The following is a 19616-nucleotide window of genomic DNA, read 5'->3' as shown; positions in this document are numbered from 1 at the left end:
GGTTAACTTATGAATGTTTTAAACAAAATGATTTACACATAGTACCTTTTAAAATAAACTTGTCCTGGTTTACAACTTAAATTTGTCTTCTTAGGTCACTATATGATGGTCCCACCATGTAATGGCACTGATTGTGCCATCTTTGTTTTCATTATGTTTTTGTTTTTTTTCACTTTGCAGATTTCCCACAATGGAGACAGAGTGGCTGAATGCCAGTTGGAAACACACAACCGGAAAATGGTGACTTTCAAGTTCGACTTGGATGGTGATAATCCAGAGGAAATAGCACAAATAATGGTATGATATTGGCATACGATGTCAGTTGTTGCTTAAGTAGTATGACTCAATGGAGAGGGGGGTAAGTAAAGGACAGCCCCATGGGAGAGGGGGGTTAGTAAAGGACGTCCCCATGGGAGAGGGGGGTTAGTAAAGGATGTCCCCAAGGGAGAGGGGGGTTAGTAAAGGACGTCCCCATGGGAGAGGGGGGTTAGTAAAGGACATCCCCAAGGGAGGGGGGGTTAGTAAAGGATGTCCCCAAGGGAGAGGGGGGTTAGTAAAGGACGTCCCCATGGGAGAGGGCGGTTAGTAAAGGATGTCCCCAAGGGAGAGGGGGGTTAGTAAAGGATGTCCCCAAGGGAGAGGGGGGTTAGTAAAGGATGTCCCCAAGGGAGAGGGGGGTTAGTAAAGGATGTCCCCAAGGGAGAGGGGGGTTAGTAAAGGATGTCCCCATGGGAGAGGGCGGTTGGTAAAGGACGTCCCCAAGGGAGAGGGGGGTTGGTAAAGGACGACCCCATGGGAGAGGGCTGTTGGTAAAGGATGACCCCAAGGGAGAGGGGGGTTGGTAAAGGACGACCCCATGGGAGAGGGGGGTTAGTAAAGGATGTCCCCAAGGGAGGGGGGGTTAGTAAAGGACATCCCCAAGGGAGTGTGGGCTTGGTAAAGGACGACCCCAAGGGGAGACGGGGGTTAGTAAAGGACGTCCCCAAGGGAGTGTGGGCTTGGTAAAGGACGACCCCAAGGGGAGACAGGGGTTAGTAAAGGACGTCCCCCTGGCTTTGATTCGGCCGAAGGGGCTCGGCCTGTGGCTGAGTACTGCAGGTCATCACAGCCATGAGGATATCTGTTACGACCCGGCTCTTGAGCCGCAACAACTGAAGAGACGAAATTAGGTGTTATTTCTATATTACTTAAAAGTAGTGGATAAAATAGTGACTGCAAAACAGCAGCACCAACTGCATGGTGTTCAACAGCTTCCAAAGCATGGTGAGGGCAAACAGCATGGCTTTTATTCACACGTCCTCAGGTTTGGACAATCAAGCAAATTACGCCCATTAACAACCTAAAGACCATTGCACTGCCACTGCAAAGCCAGTAGGGGTGTAGAGGGGCGTAACAATATCCTTTACCAACACTATTAGCACAAGTGTCATATTGCTTTCTACAACAGTGTACTACCGACTAATAGAGTTTGTGTTTTTGTGTTTCATTTCTTTTGATTTTGTTTATTCATTCTCCACCCCAAAAATAGTTCCAACGAGTTTTTTGGCTTCAAGCGTTGCCAAGCTGAATCAGAGACGCTATTTGTGAACATTAATCTACACTCACCTGTTCATGTTCATTTGTACATTGCCCCTACTTCATCTGCTCCCATTCCTCAGCCAAATGCAATGGGATAAAATGTCTGCCTGCTGTTCTGCCCTCCTGCTTTGATGATTGGAACATTGTGCAGTTCAGCGGTTCAGGTTAACAAACGCAGAGTGAATACTAGTTCCTAAGAATCAGAGTGGTGTTGGGCCAGGATCCCAACTGCCTCTTGTCCACTCCAAAATAAAAACATTGTTCGAACAGACCTAGAAGTTATATAATATGTGTTTTGCAATCGGTCCAGGTTCAGAGTGAGTTCATTTTGGAGAGTGAACGGGAGTCTTTCATTGACCAAGTGCGGGAGGTCATCGAGATGGCTGATGGCGGAGAGAGCATGCTGAAAGAAGGCTATACCCAGGTATGATGAAATGTGGAATGAGACCAACTCTACCTTAACTTGATAGACTAACCTGCTGATGTCTACTAGAACTGCTAACACTCTCAAATAAACTCTCTGAAGATGAAAACCAACCCAGCAGATAATGGTACTATGCGTCTTTCAACTAAGGCAGGGAGCAGAGGGGAGTTGATGTGTGTTAAAGGGTTGATTTCATACCATACCATGGTTAAGAGTATCATTTCATTCTTCCTTCAGGTTCTTGAACCGCAAATCCCTGAGATATCCACTCCACACAGACTTGGTAAACCTCTTCCTGACTATTTCACTGTGATCATGTCATTGTTCAGTTGGAGTATGGAATGTACCACTCTGCACTGGAGACGCATGGTTGACCCATCCCTTCTTTTCCAGGTGAGCCTCCAAGTCTGGTTGCCCAGGTGGTCCACTCGGCTGGCCGCCGCTTCATCGTCAGCCCTGTTCCTGAGTCCCGGCTCAGAGACTCATACTTCGGACACCCATCAGCTAACAAGTCATTTGGGGAAGATGGAACAGCAGGTTTTATGCTCTCTCAGACCTTAATATCTTTGAGAAGATCCTGGTGAGATGTTGGTGTGGTTTCTTGATGTGCCCTTTGTTGTGCTCTCAGGCCAAGATCCAAGGTCAACTACTCGTGCCGCCTCAAGCAGTGTGCCAACCGAGCAGAGCAATGTTGCCCCTAGCTCTTACCCTGCCTCATCTCAGCAGACTCTCCCAGCTCCATCCAGCAGTGGGTTGGCCCCCAACCCTGGTCTGGACTGCCCACAGGCTCCAGACGCCTCCAGCCACAGCAGCTCGTCAGCAGGGCCAGGCCCAGGCCCAATGTCTCCCCCATCTGACCTTCCAGCCCAGACAGGGAGGCTCTCTCCAACACAACTTGCACCAGGCTCAGAGTTCACCCCACAGCCTCCACCTGCAAGGCCTGTTGCCAGTGCTCTTCCCGTCTCTGCAGAGACTGGGAGTGCCATGGCAAACATGAGTGGCATTAACACGGAGCTGGTGTCTTCCACGCCTGCTGCCTCTGTCATACCCTCGGGGCCACAGGTCCCCAGCGTACAGCAGCCCGTCCCATCAGCAGCCGTACCCAGCCAGACTCCAGCGCTGTGTGGGGAGAGCGAGGGCGAGTCCCAGTCCAAGTCCCCTGGCATTGAGGACATCCATGCTCTGGACAAGAAGCTGCGCTCTCTTTTCATGGACCAGAATTCTGTGTCCAGCTCGTCCACCCTGGCTGACAATATGGCCTCTGACTCCTTGTCCTCCCCGCCCAGCACCATGACTTCCTCCTCTCCCATGGGGAGTTCCAACCAGATGCTGCAGACCAGTCTGTCTCTCTCCAGTGGGCTGCCTGACATGGCCTCTATTCCCACACCAGCACAAGCAGGAGTGGTCAGTTTCAACTCTGAATCACATTTATAAGAATTATTTTGTTGATTTCATGTGGTGTTAATAAAATTAAATGTTTTTCTTTTTTATGTTCAAGTCCTCTGCGAGTGCTCCCGTCCAAGATGGACAGTTAGGTATGTATAAGCGAGAGAATGGCCACCCTTTAGTGTTTGCGTCTTATTTATATATTGTAATTGTCAGCTCCGATTGCCAGGTTTCAAATAGTTTACTTCATCTATTTCATCTCCAGCTGTTTCTGGGGACCAGCAGCCTACCATTCCACCCACTACTGGTGGCTTCCAACTTGGACGCTTTCAGGTCTGTGCAGTTTTACATATGTTCAAATTATTAAATTAAAATGAAGTATAAAATTTAAGTAGTCAAAATGTTTCAAAAAGATTGAGCTGGTTTGTGTCTTTTGAGGACATAGATTGTATGATTATTATAAACCTCAATAATCAAACCTACACGTATAGCACCTGATTTGTTATGAAAAATGTACTTAATGTATTTAATGTACCTTCCCATCTCAGGTTTCTGTCGCATCAGTTGAGGCCCAAAGCACTGTCCCTGAGCCCTCAACCATGGGCTCATCATCCTCAGCCACTCCATCTACGTCCTCCTCCTCCTCCTCCTCCTCCTCATCATCCTCCTCCCTCTCAAGCCCAGAGAACACACTACACAGATCTCACAATCTGCCAAAACCAGTAATCAAACCCGATGCCGAGCCTGCCCGCACCACCATTGGCAGGTTCCAGGTCATGGTTAGCTCCGGCAACAAAGTGGGTCAGGCCACAGAAGAGACCTCGACTCCCGACACCCAAAACAGTGCAGCTGTGGGCTCAGGCACCAAGACCCCTTCACCCAGCCAGCCCACCACCTGCAACTACTACATCAGCAGTGACAATGACTCTGAGCCAGAGGATGAGACCTTGAAGAGGGAGGTCACACAGCTCAGGGAGAGGCAAGTCTCTCACATTCACACCTCTACTGCCACAGCCCAAACATTTGACCATTCACTGAGACGCCATTGAAATTTGACCACCATTTTTTTGTATACAGCATGAAGGCTGCTCTGGCACTACTGGTGCTTAGAACTCTGGCACCAAAATGAAAAGAAAGCCTTTCCTATGTTTTTAGTCACACAGGATATGATTTCTCCAGTATTACATACAGGGCTCCTGTTCAAGACTGTTACTGCTTTTTCCATTTAGCCCATAGTGGTGGTAGAATTCACAGTGTAGGAAAGGGCTTGAAAGAACTTTTTAATTTGGTCCGTAATGCAAGAAATCACACCCTAGAGATCAGATTGGAAGTTGAGAACTTAATTCAAGAGACAGTTTTGTGAGCAATAGTCTTGGGGAATATTCACCATTTGATGCGCTAACGCTGATCTCAGTGCTTTTTAAGAACACTTTAACCACTTCTTGAACCACACCCCTCAACACATTTATGTGCCTTCGCACATAGAGCAAGAGCCTTAGTGTTTTGTTAAATGGTAAGAGGCCCTCAGTTCTGTATAACAGTTCTAATCGTAAGGTGGTGTTTCCCCCCCCAGACATATGGTAGAGATCCATGACTTACACCTTCGCCAGAAGGAGGAGATCAACGCCCTGTTTTCCCGGCTGGGCAGATCACCACCTTCAGTGGTAGCACCGCCTACAATGAACATGTCTGGTGGCAGACGCAGGATCACCAAAGGCAAAAACTGCAAGTCTGGGAAAAGTGTGAGTGCTCAGGCCAGCCCTCAGCACACAGGTATGTCTGGCTCTCACACCTCTTACTCATTTGATATATTCAGCCCGTTGAGCCAGCTTCAGGACCATTTCACTGTTTAGGTAAGAAACTGACAGGCCAAAGTGACCAGCCTCCAGCATCAGTGACAACAGTTGGAGGGACAAGCAACACTACTACTACTAAAGCATCCAGTCAGAGTGCCTCTTCACAGAGTAAGTCACAAGTGTTTCTGTGTTGTTATTTTTAATGTTTTAAATGATGTTTTGTTTTTTGTTGATGTTGCTTTTGTCGAATGTATTGACTGGATGCCCACAACCTTTTTGAACAGGTCCAAACACCAATGGAACAGGACATGCGTCAGGCCATGGCCAGAACCTCTCCCAGGGTCATGCTCCTGCCAGTCAGAGCTCTGGCACCTTCACAGATGACCTCCATCAGCTGGTGGATAACTGGGCACGAGATGCCATAAGTCTTGCACAAGTCAAAAAGGTGCCCAAACAGAACGCTCAAGGCCGTGATGTCAGAATGAGCCCCTTACTTTTTTGCGGTAGAGCTCCAGAACAATTCCAGTAAATGGGTTGGGTTCAGAGGTTGCTGTCTTAAGCCCTTTTTTACAAAACACAATCAAAAGTAATTTCATTCAGAAGACTGCAAAGAATAGAGCACAGTGAAACATGTCATCATAATAGTTAAACTGTATAACCAATATTCATATATAGCCTGTTATTGATGGTTCAACGGTTTTCATCAGGAAATGACGTTATTTGTACGTTTTGACGATTAAACCACACAAACTAATTTGCTAGCATCGGCGAGCATAAACTCCTTTAGAGGTTAATGGGGTTGTCTGGTGTCAGGTCATAAAGCAATGTCAGGAAAGGTTTTCAGGCTTCTTATAATCCTCATAATGTCCTGTAAATTCAATCTGATTTAAATCAATAAATTCATTTATGATTTTCCCCCTCTCTTTGTAGACGATCCCGCGCAAGTTTTCAGCTCCAGGCCAGCTCTGCTCCCTGGGAGGTCCCATGGCTGCTCCTGTGGTCCCGCCGTCAGGCGCAGGCTCTCGTAAGGGCTCCCTGTGCATGACACCGCAGCAGTTTGGCTACCCCTGCACCCCGTACAGTGGCACCAACCAGTGGGCCAATCCTGCAGGATCTACACAAGCGGGCTTGTTGGGGGCAATGCAGCCTGCAGCTCCACCCATCTCACTGCAGCAAGGCTTCCACATTGGCACCAACCACAAACCCAGCGGTGGCAGCAGCAATGCTGGCAGAACTACCCAAGCTAATTGAAATCAGAGAGGGGCAGCATTCCAGTGGTCATGATTAGGATTGTATACCAGTACCCTCACTCATATACATATATAAACGCACCAGGAACGTGATTTGAGAAGCCACAAAGCAGATCTGAGCAGGGTTTGGAGATTGTAACTTGTAAGGTGGTAAGGAATTGTGTATGGAGCATGTAGAGGGAAGAATGGTTTTGAATGAACTGGCAACACTTTTGAAGATAACGGAAAAGTACCTCTCATGTTAATGATCATACATAGTGCACAGAATTTCCTTTTGATGCCATCTATCTCATTTGTGGTGGGTAGAATGCAAATAGTTTGACTTCACTGACTGACTCCTATTTAATCTTTTTGAGTATTTACCATCCATCCTTGGACATAGAGGAAGCCTTCTTGTTGGTGTATATCTGGCTGGCATGATTCGTGTGGCTGAGTGGGTTTGGCAGACTAGAATGAAGTGAGGATTGAGCTGTAGGTGTCTAGGTCAGATCAAGGCCCACTATGGAAGAGAGCATGAGAGAAACCAAAAGGCCATAGATACCAAGCTGCACAAGACTAGTAGGCACAAACTGTGAAGGGCATTTTAGATTTATTTCTGTATTACTATATGTGAATCATGGAAAACATTAGGCAACATTGTTTACTTAGAAGACTTCTATATTGTCACTTTATACTGAAATGGTAAACCACATAGAGATATGTGCAACTGGGGGAGGGAGGGAGGGGGGAATGAAAAAACGATTCTGAACACAATTGTCCAGTTTTATTATGTGTATATATGAACATATTTTTCATTAATGAGATGTTGTGTATCTTGACACAAATACCCCCCCCCCCCCCCCCCCCCCTCACACACACACACACTTTTGCCTGCTCATATTCATCAGATAACTTTGACCATGGATACTTGAGCAGGAGTATGAAGTCAATATAGGTTGTTGATTTTCTCAGCCTTACAGGTTTAGCAGATCTGTGGGGTGCCTTGGAAAAACTTTTGTATTGCCCTATCAGACCTTTGGAGTTAAACTTATCTACCCTTGAAGCACACAGGGATGCTGTACGTTTCCAATCATTGTTCTCTGAAGCAATACTGTAATTAATATTAGCCATACTGACAATACACATTCCCTTAAGCTATGTATTGTATGACAACTATGTATGGGTATGTAACTTAAAAAAAAAAAAAATTGGACCTGATTTCAAGAACTGGTGTAAATTAGTACCTTGAACTTGTTTGAAAAATATCAGGTGCATTTTCGATGGACATGCATGGTTGAGGTTAACATGATCTGATTTACTCTGTAGACTTGTCTCTAGGCACAGAGTAAACAGAACAGTATTACAGTTTTTGTTCCGTCTTTCTTTTCTCAACCCCTAAGCATGTGCCATTCCAACACACAGAAGTGACCTCGTTGTTCACCTCTGAATTACACAGCTTGACTTCTCTAGAGAAGATTATAGTTACTGCAATGCAGAATTCACGCCAGTTAGACTTCGTATTCGTAACACACTGAAAGGGATATTGTTACGCATACATGTTTTTGATGTGAGTGCACAGATTTGCCTTCAGTTTTTTTTAGCTTTAGTCTAAAAGAAACACTGACATACCACTACCATTTTTCCCCCAGAGTTGCTGTTGTGAAAATCATTCCATAATACATTTACCCATACTTTTGCCAGGTTTGCATGCATTCTGTCCCATAATAACAAGGCTTAGACTTCACAAGCAAATACAGAAAATCCATACCGTTAACTATTGTATTTTTATTTTGCTCAGTTTTGATCGCTTTGTCTGGGTCTGTGTGGTTACTCAAGTCTGGTTTTGTGTGAACATTGTATAATTTGTGTATATATATAAAGATTAATAAAAATAAAGATTTCTGGTTACAATGTCTGGGTACTATGTCTGTCTACCACACTGTTTCTTCACCTCTCAAATTATAGGTGGTGAATGAAAAACTCAACACAGAGTTCCTTGAATAACTTATTTATTAAGAATCACACTTAAATCTCATGACATTTTAAAACATATAAACCATAAAACTCTTAACTCATCAAGGATTAAGTCTCCGTTTCTTAAGAAATTGACCATGCCTTTGTGGGCTTACATCCCCTGTGAAAAGAATAAGAAACATTTTACAATTCACATGTACTGGCTTTAACCACTCTGCATAACATTTTTGAACAGTTCAGAGCCACTACATTAAATGCATGAGCAGACTTTCCATATAAACGTTACCTGTTTGATGAAATGTTGGCATGGACTGATGAGACCTGTACTGTGCGTACCCTCCTCCATTGTCCTGAGGTTGAACTGGGGCCCGAAGGCACGGAGCTCTTTGTGGGGTTTTACTCCGTGTGGTCATCCCATGCACTCTACCCAGTGTGTTGAGACAAGGGTCTGTGCTCGTAGTATGAGAAGGTTGCTCCAACAGGTCAATACCATCAAGGGTGAAATCCCACAGCTCTGGATCATCTAGAAGGATTTGGGAATGTCAGAGAGTACAAATTCACTGATGGCTGAGAAATAGACCTTGTGCAATTGAATCTTACCAGCCAAGCACTTGTCCTCAAACTTCAATGCATGTCGAATGTTAGTTGTGCCTTGACCATTGGTCTCCTGGATGGCAGAGCCTGACTGCACTGTTGAGAACATCAGTCTCTGAGACTGTGGGAACTCATCCCTAAGGTAAATAATCATTCACTGTGTGGATGACCAATAACCACAAACCTATTACAAAGTGGTATACAAACAATTCTAAACAAATATAATTGTTACCAGAAGCAGTTCTCTCTTAATGACTGCTTTTGAAAAGACATCCTGCATGACTTTCCCTTAACACCATTTTACCATGAGAAGCTCCAGGCTGCTCGCCAAGAGGATTTTGTTGTTGCGGTCCCGGCTCCTTCATCTTCTTAGCTTCCATCTCCTCACGAAACCTCTGCTGCAGCTGCTGCTGCCTCAACTTCCTCAGCTGCTTGGGGTCTACGTGCTGGTCCGTTGGAGACAGGCTAACCATTCCCACTGAAGGCCTACCAGATGAACAGGGAACAATAAAAACATTTATTTTTGTAAATATTATTATAAAATTTAGTTATACACAGGAAAAGATGTGAAATTCCTTGTTTCTGTATTAAGTTTGTTCACAATGAGCCATCCAATCACACCAAAATAAGGTATGGAGTTCCCCAAGGCTCTGTGCTTGGACCCTTGCTCTTTTCTTTTTACATGTTAACCTAAGCATGGCATTAACTTTCATTGCTATGCAAATGACACCCACCTTTACCTTTCCATAAAACCTGACGAAATTGTACAACTACCCCAGATAGAAGCTTGGCTGAGAGATGTTAAAGATGACTAACAACTTCCTGCTCCTTAATTCAGATACAACTGAGGTTATGATAGTTTTGGTATTATCCTCAAATTTTGATAGCATATGCTAGTAGATGGGTCCCCCCCTTATGAGCCAAGGTTGTGCTCAAATCTTATTCCTATTATTCAAGTTTTATTCAGCCAACAATCTCCCATCTTTGCCCCATTTCCCAGTGCTGTTTGTAAGTGCCTCGTGTCCACTTTACTGTCCCTCTCACCAGACCAAGACCAAATAAGTCAGTTCAGTGTATCCTGTATTGCTATGCCTGTATCTTTTGCAATGCCTTCACTGTATAGTCTAATTTGATTCAGTCAGAAGATGAAGTTTGGCAGGAAATATACATTTTAGAGACGGAAAGCATAATTGACAGATATTAAACAAAGCAGCTGGCTAGCCTACTTGTATGTTCCTGTGCAGTTGACTAACCTGCCTATGCTGTTGGGCCTCTTGTCAGGGTCTGGAAGAGCCGAGTGTCCTGGATCAGTGTTTGATGATAGCGATGTCCTGATACCTCTTTTGTCATCCTGTGGTTCTGACAACGGCTGGACTCTTGGCTGTTTAGAGCACTGCTCCTTCATAGGATCCTCAGCTATGTCTGCGCACCCTTGTTGTCCATCACTGCCAAACAGACTGGCATGCCTGGCCCTCTCCACTGACGGTCCATCACTGCGAACCAGACTGGCATACCTGGCCCTTTCCACTGATGGTTCACTGTCAGATCTCTTAGTAAGAGCGGGATCTAAAGGTGGCATGGGCTATAGGCCAAGATGAAAATATTTTATGTTAAGGTTTGCAAAGTCAGTATTCCATTAATCTTATATCTTTCCACATTAATGGTCACCTTTTAGAGTAATTCTAAAATTACTGTAATGAGTTCAGATTGAGCTTACTTGTTTAGGAATCTTGTTGATGGCCATGAGGTACTCTTTGTTGTGGATGCAGTTTCCTAGAACATTTCCAAAGCACCTTGACGTAGGGAAAATAAGTTGACAAAGCGGTTTCCATCAACAGTAAGTCCTTTTCTCTTCAACACCTTTTTAACACAGCTCATTCATGTTCGCAGTACAAATAATGATTTTGCTAACACACACACACACATCAAGTCTGATCATTCTCAATATGGTTGCATCATTCTTGACTGCCCTTCACCCTAAATATGTTTATTAAAAACATAAATAAAACAGATGAAACCAGACCAACTAAATAAACAGCAATTTGATGCCATTATCTGGATAGAAAGAGTGGTGGTAGTTGTTCGTACTTGAGAGCTCTTTTCAGTCCATCAGTAACAGCTTCTTTCCTGGCCTTCTCCAGAGACAGTGCTTTAGACTTCAGTCCCTCACTTACCCCGTATCCCACATCTTCATGGTATGACCCGTCCTTTGGGGGGAAATATATCAGTACATCAATTTTTTGTCACCATCATTAGGTTTTAACTATTAGGAGGAATAGAGGTGTGATATGCAATATAAATGCCCTTAACATTTAGAACTCTTATACTTCCAACCCAAGCGGCAAACAGAGATTAAAGTGTTGGCTTGTGGACTGTTGATTTTATGTTGATAAGTTGTAACGTCAGTTCCAGTCGCATATGCCCTGCATGACTACTATCACAGTAACGAGCCCTGCATTTGGATTATTACTTTGTGTTTACTGCTTAGATATAGTCTTTAAATTGTGCTAGACGCCATTTTCTAATTCCAATATTTTGAAGACAATTTTTCAGTCAATTAATAGTCATTTTTTGTAATGTCAGCCACGCTTCAAACTTCTACCACAGCACCAATAAGCACATACAGTAGCTAAAGCGAATCTACATTTTTTTCCACCCATGTCAAGCAAGGGCAAAGTATAGTTAGCCATACAACTTGAAACTAATACCATGGCAGCTGTACAATAATATTTCTCACAAAACCCTCCAATTTGTAATGTCAGTCATGATGAATTCATTCCCACTCACAATAAGAAGCTGACAAGGCTACTATAAAATTGTAGATCCTTTCAAGTTTAGAACCTTTTATAATGTCACATACACTGCAAACAAATAACAGCTTACTCACACAGACTTGACATTTGCAGCACAGGTACCATTACAACTAAATAAACAGCAATTGTATGCCATAATCTGGATAGAAAGAGTAAATTATTGTGCTTGCTATAATAGCGCAATGATCTGTGTAGGTGTGCATGACACTGGCAGTGTCAAAGTTCAACTGCATTGAAGTCACACGGAGAGAGGATACAGCTCACTCAAAATCTAGGAATACTAACATACAGTGTAACAGACTGAAAGCACTCAATGATAATGACACTGATGATTTCCACTTCCATCAAATTCAAGAGGATAAATATAGCAGTTTCAGAATGTAACAATATTTTTCCTTCTTACCTTTAACTGTACTTTCACAAATGCACTGACACCAACATAGAATTTTCCATTGATGAGGTCCACAAAGTCTGTAAATACATGTTGTTAAAAAAGAATATTAATTTAGACATTAAGAGAGATCACAATATGCAGGTCTTTATTGTCTTTCAGACTCACAGGTGCATAAAAAAGATAAAGATGAATAAACCAAACACAGCATTGCTCTTACCAACAGTCTGCTGGGAGATGGAGTGAGCCCAGCCATTGTACCCAAACAGCTCATTGGCGAGACTAATGACTTTATGGCCCTCAATGTAGCACACCTGGAACAGACATACACATGGCACCCCGCATACATATCATTTTAACACAAACATACTCTGTCCGTTAAAAGCATAGAGTGGGAAAACGCGTCCTTACCTTTTGTCCGCCACCGGCCATACGAGAGCTGATGTATTCAGGGCCAAGTTTCTGTCGCAACGCATTTTGGACCGCCTGGTACTCCTCTGCCGTGTACGGTTGCTACAAGACAGTTGCCCCTTAATCAAATATCTCGTGGGTCACTGTTGCTTAACGTGCGCTACATTACTACTGAATGTCAACCACATTTTAAAAGTTTCCTCTCGTGTGGTAATACGCTATGTGAGTTGCAGTAATGAGAAGTAAAGACATACCTGTCCAAAACATAGGTTGGTAGATACCATATTGGACTCATCTTTCCCCCCTACAGAGTTCATATTCGCGCTCCGCTGTCGTTTACTCTACATTCAGAACACTAGTTGCATTCTACATGCAGCATGGTCTACTCACTCCATGGATGGTGTTCATAACACTACATTATCACATACATTTCAACATTATATACATAAGGCCAATTATAAAACCGCATACAGCAGGACGTAGACAAAATGTGTTAATAACTGTCGAGTCGCTTGCCTGGTCTAAACATGTTTGTATCAAATAGGAGGGATTCGTTGGAAAATCTGAATTCGACTTCCCGCTTTGGTTCGAACACTGACGTTTCTACGTCACACCATATCCGGTCGGTGAACTGAGTGAACTGAAGAGATGTCTTTGACTAATACCTCTCTGGATTGAAGAGTCTGGACTGCAGAGTCATCACTTGTTCGGTCCGTTATATATCACGAGTGTAATGGCGAATCCATGTTTTCTGAAACACTGAATTGTGAGCCATTAGGCTAACACGCGCAGTGCACTTTGCCACATGATTTGTAAATAGACCCGTAGACGGGCTCTATCTTCAATCACTCATAGTACATGTGAGTGACATCTAGTGGCGAACAGGTGATCTGAGCAATAGGTTGCCAGTCAGGCAAGGTTATTCCACATCTCCCATTTGTAATTAGCTTTCCTCCGGTAGGAGGTGACCTATTGTTATCGTAGGTATTATTATTCTTCCGTAATGGGAGTCAATGGCAGCCCCTAGAACCATATGGTAACTTTTTGTGAAATTTGGCACACTCAAGGACAGTCCATTCTTCATTCACACCAAGTTTCATGGCTCTCATTAGATCAATCTAGCGCCACCAACAGGTCAAAGTTGGACTTTTGTAACACACGCAACTTTTGAACCGTATGATTTTCAAAAATGAGGTACCATTGGATTCATAGACATCATATAGGTAGACGCCGCCTCCACTGCTTCTCGGCGAAACGCGTCGCCGCCATATTGTTTCGGGAGCTCTCTGACGCCAGAGGTCTGTCAGACGTGTCAAACAAGCGCAAGTTGCCAGGAGCTGCGGTTTATCTGGATAAAAATCACGATAACCTTTTACATTTCGCAACCAATTTCATGGAGTATTCAAGGGTTTATGCTCTACGTGAAGTGTGTGAAAAAGATTTGCCTCTACATTACTTTGAATCTCGCTAGTTAAATCGCCAGTCATACATGTGCATGGGTCTATGATAAACGTTCTCTTTTCTTGCACAGCTCGTGCACTTTGAAAATACTGAGAAGATCTATAAACTATCGAAATAGTGCTTCTTTAGTTACTACTTATTGACCATCATTAAGAGAAAGAGCATACATCAAATAGTGAGAAACTGGCAGTCAGTGTGTTTTTCATAGTTTAATAGTTCCTTTTCAAGTATGTGCATTAAGAAACCTTGAACAGTGCAATTGGCAATACACAGTTATTTTTGACAAATCAACATTACAAAAAAAGCTTTATATTTCTATCGCAGTAAAAATATACACATCTCAATATATACAGTACTGTGCAAAAGTTTTAGGCATGTGTGAAAAAATGCTATGAACTAAGAATGCTTTGAAAAATGTAAACAATAAATGTTTATTTTTTATCCATTTACATGGTAAGACTGAGCACAGCAACTATGGAAGTTTATTAGACTCTTTATTCAAATGGCAATGCATTTGTCAAATGGCAATTCAATGCGCAAAGTGACAATGCAATCCGCAATTCAAATGGCAAACCAGTTGTCAAATGGCAATTCAATGTGCAAATGACAATGCAATCCGCAATTCAGTTTGTATTATTTTGAATAAAAATTTGAATGAACGCTTATTGCATTGCATTTCGTATTGACACGGTTTTTTCGACTCTTTATTCAAATGGCAATGCATTTTTCAATTGGCAATTCAATGCGCAAAGTGACAATGCAATCCGCAATTCAAATGGCAAACCAGTTGTCAAATGGCAATTCAATGTGCAAATGACAATGCAATCCGCAATTCAGTTTGTATTATTTTGAATAACAATTTGAATGAGCGCTTATTGCATTGCATTTCATATTGACACGGTCTTTTCGACTCTTTATTCAAATGGCAAAATGGCAATGCAATCCGCAACATATCAATATCCACGTGATGTCAGTCACGTGATATGTTAGTGTGAACCTCAACATGGGGTCCATGTATTAAATGTCAGAAGAATCAGAATCAGCTTTTTTGGGCCAAGTAATCATCTTTTAATCAAAAACGAACATACAATTTTCTGTCACTGACATGGAAGTAATTGAGGAGGACACAAGAGACCAGGCAATGGGTGGTTCATTTTTCAAACACAGAGCCGAGAGAATTGGGGCTTCGATCGCTAAACAGGACAGTTCTTCAAAACCTGCCCAGCCTTCACATTCCCTTATCAGAAATATGTGTAACCCAAAGCTTTTCAACTTCACCTCACCTGCCACTGAACATGGATGCACACATGAAAAACATGCAGTTAATGAATTCTTACATGCTACTCCGGATTTCGTTTGTAGTTGTGACTGCTGTGGTCAAGGTTGCGGGGAAGTTAAGTGTCACTGTGCTTACACGTATTCCTCAAAATATACAGCATAACACAAAACAATACAACAGTGCAAAACAATATAATACAACAGTTCAAAACAATAAGTTGTTCTTTAGAAAAATGTATCGTAGAGGAACTGCCGAAGACCGAATGTAGAAGATAGCTGCTAATCCTGGCTCTCGGGAGTCTGTTAAAGCTGGAAATATTTGTATGTGAATTAAGGTGTTTACACAACTTTTATAAGTCTACATCGACTCGGTTTGTTGTTAATATACTATACGAACACTGTCAGGGCAAACAGAATATTGTAGGTCTTTAATTAAGCTCTCGACCGTTATGGTTAGCTTGCTGCCTAAACTTTAATTGGAGATCAATGTAGAAGATAGCTGCTAAAATGCTATAAGCGCTGCACTGCAGCCGAGCTTGCTACTTGACACTCGCTACATGACAGCCAAACATGTTTTTTTTTCTGACCACGACCCCTAGGGCCTAGGCGAAATACCGCCTGCCAATAATTCGTCCCAATGGAAACGTGGAGTTAGACTTGAAGAGAAGAGAAAATAAGAGCTTCTTGAGAATAGCGGTATAAAACACTGCAAAACAGTGCCGTACATGGACCCCAACATGGCTGTCGCTGCCAAATGTGAGGACCTGCCTGATGTGAGGCCGCATGCGCAAACTTTGCGACACTATTGTAGTAGCCTACAACGAGCCAGGTAATGCCGGTGGTGTAGGCTACAGCATGAAGTGGAATGACAAGCGCATTTGTTTACGTTTGAAATCCACCAAGGTTTATGATGTTAAGCTTCATGTTTATTGAATTATTAGTTAAGCAGTGCATTCATTAGCCTACTAGTAACAGTAATACAACATAGCCCCATATGTTGACACTGAGCCATATGCTGTAAACCGTTGACAAAATTATAAAACACTACGTTAAATAAACCTACATTATGCGTTAAGAGAAGCCAGATACGTTGATATTAAACCATGTATGAGAATGCACGTCTTGGATAGTTTGCTCCTGAGCCTTCTGCCGTAAACCGTTTGTGTTTGCGCATGCGGACTCACATCAGGCAGCGGCGGACTCTAGACATCCTATTGGCGGACTCACATCAGGCAGGGTCCTCACATTTGGCAGCTACAATTGTCGTCAAAGGTTGTTGTCATGGATATTGGTCACGTGACTAAATACGCCTAATAGGGGTAGGGACCCGCCTTGATGGGGCGACTGACAGATTGCATTTTCATTTGAATTTTGCAACAAAAAGAGCGTGATGACAAGTAAATGCTAATGCAATATAGTGGGGGCGCTGTTCAGCTACTACATTGAATTTCCATTTGAATAAAGAGTCGAAAAGACCATGTCAATATGAAATGTAATGCAATAAGCGCTCATTCAAATTGTTATTCAAAATAATACAAACTGGATTGCGGATTGCATTGTCATTTGCACATTGAATTGCCATTTGACAACTGCTTTTCCATTTGAATTGCGGATTGCATTGTCACTTTGCGCATTGAATTGCCAATTGAAAAATGCATTTTCATTTGAATAAAGAGTCGAAAAAACCGTGTCAATATGAAATGCAATGCAATAAGCGTTCATTCAAATATTTATTCAAAATAATACAAACTGAATTGTGGATTGCATTGTCATTTGCACATTGAATTGCCATTTGACAACTGGTTTGCCATTTGAATTGCGGATTGCATTGTCACTTTGCACATTGAATTGCCATTTGACAAATGCATTGCCATTTGAATAAAGAGTCTAATAAACTTCCATAAGTAACAAGACACAACGTAGTTATACTGCATCAGCAGGGTCTCTCCCAGACAAAGATTTCAAAGCAGACAGGGGTTTCAAAATGTGCAGTTCAAGCTCTATTGAAGAAGACGTTGAGGATCGTAGACGCAGTGGTCAGCCAAGTAAACTTAATGCAGCTGATGAAAAACACATCAAGCTTATTTAACTTCGAAATCGGAAGATTTCAAGCAGTGGCATCAGCTCAGAACTGGCAGAAACCAGTGGTACCCAGGTACAGATATTTGCTGTCCGGGGAAGTCTGGCCAGAAGTGGTCTTCATGGAAGAGTTGCAGCCAAAAAGCTCTACCCCGACAAGGAAACAAGGCCAAGTGACTGAACTAAGCACGAAAACATAGAAACTGGGGTGCAGAAACATGGCAGAAGGTGCTCTGGACTGATGAGTCAAAATTAGAAATATTTGGCTGTAGAAGAAGGCAGTTTGTTCGCCGAAGGGCTGGAGAGAGGTACAATAATGAGAGTCTGCAGGCAGCAGTGAAGCATGGTAGAGGTTCCTTTCCAGTTTGGGGCTGCATTTCTGCAAGTGGAGTTTGAGATTTGGTCAGGATGAATGGTGTCCTCAATGCTGAGAAATACAGGCAGATACTAATCCATCATGCAATACCATCAGGGAGGCGTATGATTGGCACCAAATGTATTCTGCAGCAGGAACATAACCCCAAACATACAGCCAATGTCATTAACAACTATCTTCAGCTTAAAGAAGAACAGAAAGTCCTGCAAGTGATGGTATGACCCCCACAGAGCCCTGATCTCTACATCATCGAGTCTGTCTGGGTTTACATGAAGAGACAGAAGAATTTTAGGAAGCCTACATCCACAGAAGGTCTGTGGTTAGTTCTCCAAGATGTTTGGAACAATTTACCAGCCGAGTTCCTTCAAAAACTGTGTGCAAGTGTATCTGGAAGAATTGATGCTATTTTGAAGGCAAAGGGTGGTCACACCAAATATTGATTTAATTTAGAATTTTCTTCTGTTCCTTCACTGCATTTTGTTAATTTATGAAGAATTGATGAAAGCATTCTTAGTTCACAGCATTTTTTCACACCTGCCTAAAACTTTTGCACAGTACTGTATATGATATATATAATATGTGATACAATATAATATAATATAATATATTTTAAGTATAGGTATATATTCATATTATATAATATATATAGGCCTATATATTTGTACATTTGTACAATTTGACATAATATACAATCATGCTCATAACATTTTCAGATCTATGCAGTGCAATTGACACAATATATAATTTTACACAATATATGATACAATTGATAATTTAATCTAGGCTAGAACACTTTAAAAAGTATCGTCTTGCTGAGCTTTTTTCGACTGTTGCCAGTCTGTAATTGCAGCGTGCTCAGTTTTGCAATGTGGTGCAGCCTGATTTTGTGGAATATGAATATATACCTATACTTAAAATATATTATAATATATTGTTCCCCATATTATATATATCATATATATATGTTATTCCATTGCACATTATACTGAGTCATTATATTATATTGTATGATATACATGCTATGTTATTTATATTACAGTTCAACTATTGAGATGTGTATGTATATATTGAGATGTGTATATTTTTACTGCTATAGAAATAACAACTAAAGAAGAAATATTTCGATAGTTTATAGATCTTCTCAGTATTTTCAAAGTGCACGAGCTGTGCGTTTATCCTAGACCCATGCACATGTATGACTGGCGATTTAACTAGCGAGATTCAAAGTAATGTAGAGGCAAATCTTTTTCACACACTTCACGTAGAGCATAAACCCTTGAATACTCCATGAAATTGGTTGCAAATTGTAAAAGGTTATCGTGATTTTTATCCAGATAAACCGCAGCTCTTGGCAACTTGCGCTTGTTTGACACGTCTGACAGACCTCTGGCGTCAGAGAGCTCCCCAAACAATATGGCGGCGACGCGTTTCGCCGAGGCAACCATAGACATGTATAGATAGACACCGCCTCCACTGCTTCAGCCCGTTGCCTCGGCGAAACGCGTCGCCGCCATTTTGGGAAAGGAGCTCTCTGCCGTCAGAGGTCTGTCAGACGTGTCAAACTAGCGCAAGTTGCCAGGAGCTGCGGTTTTTCTGGATAAAAATCACGATAACCTTTTACATTTCGCAACCAATTTCATGGAGTATTCAAAGGTTTATGCTCTACGTGAAGTGTGTGAAAAAGATTTGCCTCTACGTTACTTTGAATCTCGCTAGTCAAATCGCCAGTCATACATGTGCATGGGTCTATGATAAACGCTCACTTTTCTTTCAAAACTCGTGCATTTTGAAAATACTGAGAAGATCTATAAACTATCGAAATAGTG

General features: G+C 42.4%; 2 protein-coding genes across 5 annotated transcripts in view; one reads left to right on the top strand and one right to left on the bottom strand.

Annotated features, from left to right (window-relative positions):
• The window catches only part of wnk1a (WNK lysine deficient protein kinase 1a), a 34681-nt gene extending 27428 nt beyond the window's left edge, over positions 1-7253 (top strand). For all 4 annotated transcript variants that reach the window (XM_080842979.1, XM_080842978.1, XM_080842980.1 and 1 more), the window contains 12 exons: positions 181-297; positions 1889-2002; positions 2240-2285; positions 2396-2539; positions 2631-3406; positions 3501-3537; positions 3654-3721; positions 3937-4367; positions 4962-5161; positions 5242-5352; positions 5469-5629; positions 6115-7253. In XM_080842979.1, coding sequence (XP_080699105.1) covers positions 181-297; positions 1889-2002; positions 2240-2285; positions 2396-2539; positions 2631-3406; positions 3501-3537; positions 3654-3721; positions 3937-4367; positions 4962-5161; positions 5242-5352; positions 5469-5629; positions 6115-6435 — 2526 coding nt within the window. In that variant the 3' untranslated portion in view covers positions 6436-7253. The remainder of the gene's footprint in view (positions 1-180; positions 298-1888; positions 2003-2239; positions 2286-2395; positions 2540-2630; positions 3407-3500; positions 3538-3653; positions 3722-3936; positions 4368-4961; positions 5162-5241; positions 5353-5468; positions 5630-6114) is intronic.
• Positions 7254-8488: 1235 nt separating this feature from the next.
• On the bottom strand, positions 8489-12913 carry rad52 (RAD52 homolog, DNA repair protein; the record flags this gene model as incomplete). Its single annotated transcript, XM_080841909.1, has 11 exons — positions 8489-8547; positions 8674-8910; positions 8988-9077; positions 9286-9467; positions 10235-10563; positions 10699-10774; positions 11070-11188; positions 12198-12265; positions 12406-12499; positions 12597-12698; positions 12851-12913. 11 exons carry the CDS (start codon positions 12911-12913, stop codon positions 8489-8491), a joined length of 1419 nt encoding a protein of 472 aa, XP_080698035.1.
• Positions 12914-19616: the final 6703 nt, after the last annotated feature.

This window comes from Sprattus sprattus (assembly GCF_963457725.1).
Source record: "Sprattus sprattus genome assembly, chromosome: 7".
Classification (NCBI taxonomy): Eukaryota; Metazoa; Chordata; class Actinopteri; order Clupeiformes; family Clupeidae; genus Sprattus; species Sprattus sprattus.
The sequence above is the reverse complement of the archived record's forward strand: the minus strand, read 5'-3'. Positions and strand labels throughout refer to the sequence as shown.